This window comes from Nematolebias whitei, chromosome 21 (assembly GCF_014905685.2).
Source record: "Nematolebias whitei isolate Nwh7 chromosome 21, NemWhi1, whole genome shotgun sequence".
Classification (NCBI taxonomy): Eukaryota; Metazoa; Chordata; class Actinopteri; order Cyprinodontiformes; family Rivulidae; genus Nematolebias; species Nematolebias whitei.
Window position 1 is genome coordinate 35,064,446 of NC_056518.1, and position 10,759 is coordinate 35,075,204.

The 10,759-nt window shown below is 42.7% G+C and overlaps 1 protein-coding gene across 1 annotated transcript in view; it reads left to right on the forward strand.

Moving 5' to 3' along the window:
- Positions 1-10,759, forward strand: part of sptb (spectrin, beta, erythrocytic) — a gene marked incomplete in the record, with an annotated part of 116,707 nt that overhangs the window by 88,583 nt on the left and 17,365 nt on the right. The window contains 1 exon segment of the mRNA XM_037694728.1: positions 1,941-2,079. Coding sequence (XP_037550656.1) covers positions 1,941-2,079 — 139 coding nt within the window.

Consider the following 10,759-nt stretch of genomic DNA (forward strand, 5'->3'; position numbering starts at 1 on the left):
AAACACGATTGTTTTGGGGACAGGCAGAACTTTAATGACATCTACCTTGAGTCTGTGTCGGTCCACTCATTTCTGAAACGTCCAAATTACATGGCCACACCAATGGACGGTGCCTGAGAGTAATCCTCGAGATCTGATCCATCCTGCCAACAGCATTTGAGTCTGGGTGCGCGAGGCACGAACCAAGCCATCACATAAGGTCTCAGGTCTCTCTTGTAAATGAGTCCCCGAGGCTCAGTGGGATTAACCTGTAGAAATAAAGGTTGAATGAAAAAGGCAGGCAGCCTGACCAGGGCCAAATTTGCTGCCGATGACTTCCTTGTTTGTTGATAAACCAGGAACCAACTGAATCCAAAAAGCAAGAAACCAGTTATAAATCCAATTAAATATGCGTCCTTAAAATCCACGATTGACAGCCGAGATAGACACGTCATCAAGTCTTCCAAGTCGATGAGATATCCAGCTGTGTGCGTGCCAACAGGGCAAATCGTCTCACCTAAAGCCTGTCTTCTCTTCAAAGAAATGTTATCTATTACGCTGAGGGACCAACTGATCAAATCCAAATCCATAGCATAATTAATATTTGTAGAAGAGAAGCTCTAAACAGTTTCACAGACAGGGCAGAGCAAATCAGAGCCGAGAGGGAGAGGAGGAGAATGCGTGCGCCCTTGACAAGAGCAAGTGTTGAATGTAAATGAAACTCATGAACTAAACTAATGAATTGTAACAGATGTTTGAAGCCACTTAGAGAGGTCAAGGTCGAGAGCTTCAGATGTTTTTACAAGATGTTCCAGGAAACGGGAGCGGAGTAGGAGAAGGTCCTTTTGTCTAGTTCAGTCCTCACTGAGGGAACACTGCAGGTAATGATGTCCTGAGAGCGCACGCTGTAGCTGCACTCACACAGAGACATGTAGGAGGAGATGTGTGAAGGCAGCAGACCAAGATTTTGTTGTGCTTCTGTGCAATGACAATAAAGCTGATTCTGACTGCTCCAGATCAGCAGCACAGGTGTGCCAAATAGTCATCAGCATGGAAGGAGAAAAAAGCACAGGAGAGCTTCCTGTATAGGGCAGTCCTGAGTCCCGAGTGCATTCTGCAGTCCTCCAGACATGCAACATGCTATAAAAACTAACTTTAGTTACAGTAATAACGCAGTCAGGGTAAAGCTGCAGCAGCAGTTTAACAAACTCTCTTTGCTTGAGCTCATTTCACTCACCACAGTGTCTCTGTTGCTCTGTGCTCATGTTAGCACCGATTGTTGTGCATCCAAACTGATGACCTGCGCTAACTTTCTTGGTCCGTATCTGTTCTTTCAGCTCCTTCTGTTTAGCGTCATCACTGCAGCTCCTTGTCACAAATTCAGCTCACTTGTTTGCATTTCACACTTGTCATGATTGACACCTGTCACTCACATGATCTTGAGCTGATGCTTGACCACTCATGTTGCATAAACTGACCCTGATCCTTGCTATGTACAGGTATATACATTTTTATGTAATGCTATTTTACACAACATATAATATATATTTTGTTATTTTAAAAGTCAAATTTTGCTTTTGAGATTTATTGTATTAATGCAGTTCTTACTACCGGTCATTCATTGTTCTCCATCACACTGCAAATAATCTTGATGCAGGATATTAATCGTAGTTAAGGTACATTGAACATTTTCTGAAGACCAGTTTTGTGGGGAGAAAGATGAAAATAGTCACTCTCTTCAAAAGAGAATAAAGCAGTGCAGTATTTTTGCTTTTGTGGTTTCTCTTACAGTTTATATTTCTAAAACAGGATGTAATTGCAACATTTTGTGTTAGATGTAAAGCAGTTCACTCATAAGATGTATTATTCTGTACAAACCCATTTCTTACCAATAAAGGTTAAAAAAGCTGCTACGCTTCTGTGCATATCAAGAATTTACAGCCGTGCCTCTTTTTCTTTAGGGATGTGTCATCTGTGGAGTTGCTTCAGAAGTACCACCAGGGGATACGCTCGGAGATTGAAACCCGGGCAGCAAAGTTCACACACTGCATAGACCTCGGCAAGTCTATGCTGAGCCGCAAGCATCGAGACTCTGCTGAGGTACGATACGAGTACAAAGCATCTTTTTATCCAGAGCTAGGCCTTCTCTTGTTTCAATATTGTCTATATTTTTGATTTACTTCATTTTGTATTTTGCTTTGTGTGTTACCTGTTGTTCTGTCTGCAGCACTTTGGTTGGCCTTGTAGCTGTTTTGAGTGCTCTATAAATAAAATGGTATGGTATGGTAATAGAGTCGATACTTTTCAAGTTCAAGTATCTTTGTTCATTCACATCATTAATAATATAAAATAATATGGTGTGTTAAGCAGCAGCCCCAACATGAGTATATAGTGAGCAGATGGGTATGAATACAGCAGCATGGATAATCAGCAGCATGAGATGATCAGCAGCATTCATTCATTCAACCTTTATTTAAACAGATAAATCACACTGAGCCTAAAAGACTCATTTACAAGTGAGACCTGTTTGGACAGACAATAAAAGTGGTTAACTGGACACATGGAGGAGTTGGTGAAAAATATTCCTATCAGACTTTTTTTTTCTTCTTGCCTGACAAAAAACCCTCTAATATTAAAAAGCACCTCGCACAAACAAGCACATAGTGACGTAGACATTCTGCAGACGGAGACGAGAGCGGTCAGCAATGATCGTAGATGCTCTCGAGGTCACTGTAAGAGTTCTGATAGGATGTAATAATCAGTCAGTGTCCTCTGGTGAGATCCATAAACATTCTCGAGGGATGTCGAGGAATGGCCAAGAATAACATCTATGAGAATCCAGAGTCCTGAAATGATGACACAAAGTTTATTCAGCTGGTTTCATCTGGTTATCAGTTGGAAATTCCTCAGGGAGTGGGTGGTGAGCGTCAGATCACATGTTCTCCAGGTGAATTCATATAAGATGGCCTTCAAGGCCAGCCATGGGAGCCAAATTCAGATAAACACACAGTTGTTTTGGGGACAGGCAGAACTTAATGACATCAACCTTCAGTCTGTGTCAGTCTAATCGGTTCCGAAATGTCCAAAATACATGGCCACACCGATGGAACGTGACTGAGTAAAATCTCCAAGATCTGATCCATTCAGCCCAAAGCATTTGAGTCTGGGTACTCGAGGCACGAACCAAGCCATCATAAAGGCAAGCAGCGTGATCGAGTCCAAATTTGCTGCTGACGACTTCCTTGATTGTAGATAAAACCAGGACCAGCTAAATCCAAAAAGCAGGAACCAGTTATCGTGAATCCAATTAAATATGCGTCCTTAAAATCCACAGATGGCAGCAGAGATAGACACATCATCGAGTCTTCCAGTCGATGAGATATCCAGCTGCGTGCGTGACAACTTGGCAAATCAAATAGCGTGAGATAATCAGCAGCACAAATAATTCACATGTCACCAATTAAAGTGTCATCACAGTGATTCTCCTGGTTAGAGATTCATGAGTCTAACAGCCTCAGGGTAGAAGCTGTTCCTCAGTCTAGTGGTTCTACACTTAATGCTCCTCAACCTCCTTCCTGAGGGGAGTGGGGCAAAAAGTGTGTGTGCTGGGTGAGTGTGGTCCTTCATGATGCAGGTTGCCCTCTTCCTGCATCTGGAGGTGTAGATGTCTGTGATGGTGGGGAGACTGACTCCAACATCTTCTGTGCAGCCTTCACCACTCTCTGCAAAGCTTTTCTTTCTGCAGCTGTGCAGCCTCCATGCCACACGTTGATGCTGGAGCACAGGATGCTCTCCACTGCACACCTGTAGAAGGAGGTGAGGACTGAGCTTCCAGACCAGCTCGCCTCAGCCGTCTGAGGAAGTAGAGTCTCTGATGAGCTTTCTTCATCAGGCTGGTGGTGTTGTTGCTCCAGTACTTGTAGCTGGAGACTATTTCCACCACAGATCCTCCCATATGGTGGTGGTGGTGGTGGGGGGTGGGGGGGTGGGGGGGTAGGTGTGTTTGTTCTTTCTGAAGTCCACGGCCATCTCCTTTGAACTTCCTCACTGTAGGGTTCTAAGGACTAGCTTTTAGCTGCCCTTGACTACAATATATTTAAATAACGGGTTCTCTCTTTTTCGATCTAAATTGCAGCCATGTGACCGAGGTAACTGTGCATAGATTGTTAATCAGTGACACTGAGACGTTACTTTTCTTTGACCCATCAGAATAAATGCAGTCATTTATTTAACAGAATCAAAATTTAACATCAAAATGTACAAGTGATTAGCTGATCTGGTTCTGATTAATAAAACTTGGCACGTTTTACTTAATAAGACATTTCTGAAGGCATCTAGATTAATTACTGGCAAAATAGAAGAGATTAAAGATTGGAAATGAAGGAGTTTAAAGAGGAGGATTTAGATGGATGAAGGAAAGGGTGTGTCTGTTCGGACCGCAGAATGGCACCCTTCATCCGACCCCAGCTCAGCCCCGGTACACTAGGTGCATGGCGACTCGTACCTTAGACGGGGATACCTCCGCTCAGGAACAGGAGTCCATTTCAACGCTACCTTTCAGCGTCTCCGGGAAGGATGGATGAGAATCGTCCGAAGTAGTGAACGGTACTCCGTTCAACGGTCAAATCCATCAGCTATGGATTAAATTTTCATTTCCACAGACGCAGGTGATTCTGTGCTGTTGGTCCTATTGGACCTTACATCTGCTTTTGACACCATCGACCACAAAATCCTCATTTCTAGACTGGAGCAGTGGGTGGGCATCACAGGGTCAGCCCTTAAATGGTTTGGGTCCTACTTCTCTGACAGAACCTTCTGTGTCAATATCAAAGATTCTAGTTCGGCATCGACAGCGCTCCAGTGGGGGGTACCGCAGGGGTCCATCCTCGGTCCCCTTCTTTTTTCTTTATACCTGCTGCCACTAGGTGCTATCTTCCGCAAACACGACATACCCTTTCATTTCTACGCCGATGATTGCCAAATTTACTTCCCCCAGAGGCACAGAGGCACACGCTCTATTCAGCCTCTTCTTGACTGCCTAGCTGACATCCGGGACTGGATGGCTTTAAACTTCTTAAGCTTCAATGAGAAGAAGTCTGAAGTCATGCTGTTCCATCCCAGTGGCTCACTCATGAACCATGACATTGACCTTTTCTCTCTAGCCTCGCTAGAGAAACAAAAGGTCACTAATCTGGGGGTGATAATGGACCCGTCCTTAAAACTCAACAGTCACGTAAACATGATGGTCAAATCCTGTTTTTTTCAGCTGAGACGGCTGTCTAAGCTGAAGCCTATACTCTCCAAAAAGAACCTCGAGACAGTGATCCACGCCTTCATAACATCTAGGCTTGATTACTGCAATTCACTTCTGTTTGGAATCAGTCAGTCCTCCATTGCTCGTCTACAACTGGTCCAAAATGCTGCAGCCCGATTTTTAACTGGTACAGGCTATAGAGAGCACATCACGCCTGTTTTGGCCTCCCTGCACTGGCTACCCATTCACCTTCGGATCCAATTCAAAATTCTCATGTATGTTTTTAAATCACTGAACAGTTCCGCCCCATCCTATCTCACTGATCTTCTGCAGCCATATGTCCCACCGCGCTCTCTGAGGTCAGCAGACCAGATGCTTCTCTCAGTCCCAGAAACCCGTCGTAAGCTCAGGGGTGACGGGGCTTTCTCTGTTGCAGGTCCACGACTGTGGAATGAGTTGCCACTGAGTGTCCGGCAGGCTCCCACACTCTCAGTCTTTAAGTCTCGCTTGAAGACCCACTTCTATTCTCTTGCCTTTAACACGGTGTGATTTGTTTTGGTCCGGTCTGTTCTCTACTCTGTTGGCCATTTTAGTTAGCTTCTGCTGCTATTTGTATCTGTATTTCTATTTTATGTTTTCCTGTCTGCTGTGCTTGTTTGTGTTCTTTTGTACAGCACTTTGGTTGGCCTTGTTGCTGTTTTAAGTGCTATATAAATAAATTGGTATGGTATGGTATGGTAAATCTGACAGTTCCTTAAGAACCCTCAGGAAGACTTCAGTCAGAGATTCCACTCAGACGTGGAGGACTCCATGAAAGACTGAAGAAGACTCTGGTCCAGGACTCCAGAAGACTGAAGACCGACTCAAGACTGACAGACCCAGTTGACCTCAGAAGTTCCAGGAAGTGTGGACTCTTAAAGAGTTCTCGCTTCCGGTCACTTCAGGACTTCCTGATTGGTTGAAGCAACCAACAGGGGTGTGGTTCTAGTGATGTCAGAGGGTCATTACAAGTCAAGAAAACAGCAGGAATGTTTTGGAAACGTCCCGTACAGACAGAAGAATGTTATGGTGAAGTGAGAGGAAGAGAGGCCAGTAGCTTCTTGTTTACCGTCTGCTAGGTTTAAAAACACAACACTTCGTTCTAATAACTTCTTTCTGACTTTTGACCGACATCACTACTTCTCATTTAGACAGAAGATCAAAAATGCATAATTACTTTGTAAATAGACATTTAACTTGATTTCTAATTTAAATGAGGATTAAAAAATCATTAATACTGTTTCACACTTGATTTAAATGAGTGGTTCACTTCAACATTTAGAAATGGTATGAACTAAACACACTTTTGATTATCAAGATATTGTAAAATAGTAATGATAATATAAAAAAGAGAGTGTTCTTTCAATTGATTACTTCAGGATACAATTAGAAAGTCTCTGGATGAACTCATTTGTATTTCTGGATTCAAATCAATGAAATAACAGTTCCTGTCCCATGAAGGTCCTCAAAGGCAGGTTTTGGTCGGAGGCTTAGTTCACTACATCACATTGATGTGAAGGTTATTCTTCTTGCACCAGCTCTGCAGGTGTTCCACCTCCTGCCTGTAGTTGGTCTCATCATTGTCTGTGATACATCCCACCACGGCTGTACCATCTGCAAACTTTACAATATCAGCTTTATTATCATTGCACAGTGAAGTACAATGAAATTACGTTCCTTACAGCCGTCCTAGAGATGGACGGAAGTGTACAGGGGCTGCAACTTCTAAGAAGCGCTGCACTCATTGCGTATATATAAAAGGGGAAGAAAACATGAGGAGAGAGAGGTATTAAACAAAAGATCTCTCACATCATGTCCTTGACAGGGCACGGTTTAAGGTATAAAAATAAAAATGACCACATCAAGTAACCTAGAAAGGGGTGGATAGAGCAGAGCTTCTTGATTTACATATCCACCAGGAGCAATTTGAGATAAGTTGGCCTATCCAATACCAAGCAGCGTCCGATTCAAATAAACAGCAATTGTTTTGGGCATGCAGACCCTGATTTCTGTCTGCCTTCAGTTGTGCTGGTACTCTCAATGGTGAATCAAAACATCCAGATTTGTGGACATTCTGCCGGTCCGTGCTTCTTAGCCTTCTCCAAGAACAATTCCTTCATGCCGGCGAGTTCCAGGAGCCCCAAGTGGCCTACGATTCTCAGAAATTGTGTCCAGCTTACGGTTGAGCTCACAAAGCACAAATTAATCTTTCACATAATGTTGACAGCTTTACCATGGCCGAAACTGCTGCCGACGTCCTCCTAAGTTGTTGATATCCTAGGTATCCACCGATAGCAAAAAGCAGAAACCCTGTTATCATAAATTCAATAATGTACACATCTTCTACGTCTTCCACGAACAGCACAGACGTGCATATCAGTTCCACTGCCCCCAGGAATCCATGACATACCCAGCTGCGTGCATCCGTTCAGGGCGTGAGGGCTCTCCAGCGCCCTGTCTCTTGGTTGGAAAAGTGTTATCAGTTGCGTTGCAAGATCAGTTGACTGCATAATAATTTACGATTTGGAAGATGTGTAAAGAGAGGCTCTGGTACACAGGACAAGGAGCAAAAGCGGGAGGAAGGCAGGAGAGGGAAGAAAAGCATCCGTCTTGGTCGAGAGCAAGTGAGAAAAATATATATATACAGGTCCTTCTCAAAAAATGAGCATATTGTGATAAAGGTCATTATTTTCCATAATGTAATGATAAAAATGAAACTTTCATATATTTCAGATTCATTGCACACCAACTGAAATATTTCAGGTCTTTAATTGTTTTAATACTGATGATTATGGCATACAGCTCATGAAAACCCAAAATGCCTGTCCCAAAAAATTAGCATATTTCATCCCACCAATGAAAGACAAGTGTTTTTAATACAAAAAACACCAACCTTCAAATAATCATGTTCAGTTCTGCACTCAATACTTGTCGGGAATCCTTTTGCATGAATGACTGCTTCAATGCGGCGTGGCATGGAGGCAATCAGCCTGTGGCACTGCTGAGGTGTTATGGAGGCCCAGGATGCTTCGATAGCGGCCTTAAGCTCATCCAGAGTGTTGGGTCTTGTTCTCTCAACTTTCTCGTCACAATATCCCACAGGTTCTCTATGGGGTGCAGGTCAGGAGAGTTGGCAGGCCAATTGAGCACAGTAATACCATGGTCAGTAAACCATTTACCAGTGGTTTTGTCACTGTGAGCAGGTGCCAGGTCGTGCTGAAAAATGAAATCTTCATCTCCATAAAGCTTTTCAGCAGATGGAAGCATGAAGTGCTCCAAAATCTCCTGATAGCTGCTGCATTGACCCTGCCCTTGATAAAACACAGTGGACCAACACCAGCAGATGACATGGCACCCCAGTGACTGTGGAAACTTGACACTGGACCTCAAGCAATGTGAATTCTGTGTCTCCTCTCTTCCTCCAGACTCTGGGACCTTGATTTCCAAAAGAAATGCAAAATTTACTGTAATCAGAGAACATAACTTTGGACCACTCAGCAGCAGTCCCAGGCGAGATGCTTCTGACGCAGTCTCTTGTTCAAAAGTGTCTTGACCTGGGGAATGCGGCACCTGTAGCCCATTTCCTGCACACGCCTGTGCACGGTGGCTCTGGATGTTTCTACTCCAGACTCAGTCCACTGCTTCCGCAGGTCCCCCAAGGTCTGGAATCGGCCCTTCTCCACAATCCTCCTCAGGGTCCGGTCACCTCTTCTCGTTGTGCAGCGTTTTCTGCCACACTTTTCCCTTCCCACAGACTTCCCACTGAGGTGCCTTGATACAGCACTCTGGGAACAGCCTATTCGTTCAGCAATTTCTTTCTGTGTCTTACCCTCTTGCTTGAGGGTGTCAATGATGGCCTTCTGGACAGCAGTCAGGTCGGCAGTCTTACCCATGATTGCGGTTTTGAGTAATGAACAAGGCTGGGAGTTTTTAAAAGCCTCAGGAATCTTTTGCAGGTGTTTAGAGTTACGTCGTTGATTCAGATGGTTAATAGCTTGTTTAGAGAACCTTTTCATGATATGCTCATTTTTTGGGACAGGCATTTTGGGTTTTCATGAGCTGTATGCCATAATCATCAGTATTAAAACAATTAAAGACCTGAAATATTTCAGTTGGTGTGCAATGAATCTGAAACATATGAAAGTTTCATTTTTATCATTACATTATAGAAAATAATGACATTTATCACAATATGCTCATTTTTTGAGAAGGACCTCTATATATATATTAAGAATGCGCAATATAAACGGTATACGATAGAGACGATAAAAATTTAGCCTACGATAAAGATCTGTCTTATACCGGCTAACTGCAGTAATGCTGTGTCTGAAGTAAAATCTGAGCTGTCGGATTTAATTGTTACTTTTTTTTTAGTTGAAAACTGCGCAAGTGGCGTTAAAGTCTTTTCTTCAAGAGCTAAGTGGCGAAGCTACAAGTTAACTACAGCCGGCTTGCCTTAGTGTTGCCGTATTCTGACGCATGTGCAACATGCTGTGTTCCGTCAAAAGTTTTTTGGTTTTTTTTTTTCCCATCTAAAGTTAAAGTAAGGGTTGGTCAGCTTTAGAGAAACCTGCTCTCTGATCTGTGAAAAGAACTCTGTGTTGTGTGATTTTACTGCGAGACCCTCTGGTCAAATCCACAGACTCATTTTGTGTCAGCTCTCCATTAAAGCAGAAGGAGGCGCCCACTAGAGGTTTGGAGGGTGAAGTGTTTCAGTGTAACATGCTGCTCTGTTGCTGTTCATTTATTAAGTGAGAAGACTGGAAACTGTTAAGAGCTAACAGCATATATTTTTTTAAAACATATGGCTAAAACTACATTTGATATATTTTGCTCTGTTTTGCACTACAAGCAAGAAGCCTAATACTTGATTTGTTTATTATTTAAAAACTCTCTGGACCCAGTAGTGGCATTTTCTTAATTCAACACATATGATGGCAAAAGGACACCCTATGCTTTTTTGTGTGCAAGTTTTATACCAAAAACATATTGCGATATTTATCGGTATCGACACCCTTCACAATACATATATCGCACATTCCTAATATATATATGTAGATGAACAGATGCTGGGATGTATTCATCATTTAACGCGAGTTCCTCATTTTTCTGGACTGAATAAAACGTGCACTGAATTTAAGGAAATGCAAAGTGAGACGTCATTTAAATTTGACCCATCAAAATGAATGCGGTCATTTATTTACAGAATCAAATTTAACATCAAACATTTACATTAATTTGGCAAATTATGAAAATAACAATATAAGCAATCAATCAGGAAAAATCATACGGCCATGATTTCTCCGTTGCTGCACCAACAGACATTTATAAAACTGTACAACTATGATCTTTTACCCACATGAATGTGGGTGAGCATTTTACACAGACATTTCTAAATATCTGGGAGAATTTCTACTTGATAGAAAAGTTTAAAGATGGGAAGAAGTTTAAAGGGAGTAAGATTGAATGTGAGGGAAATTAAGTGTT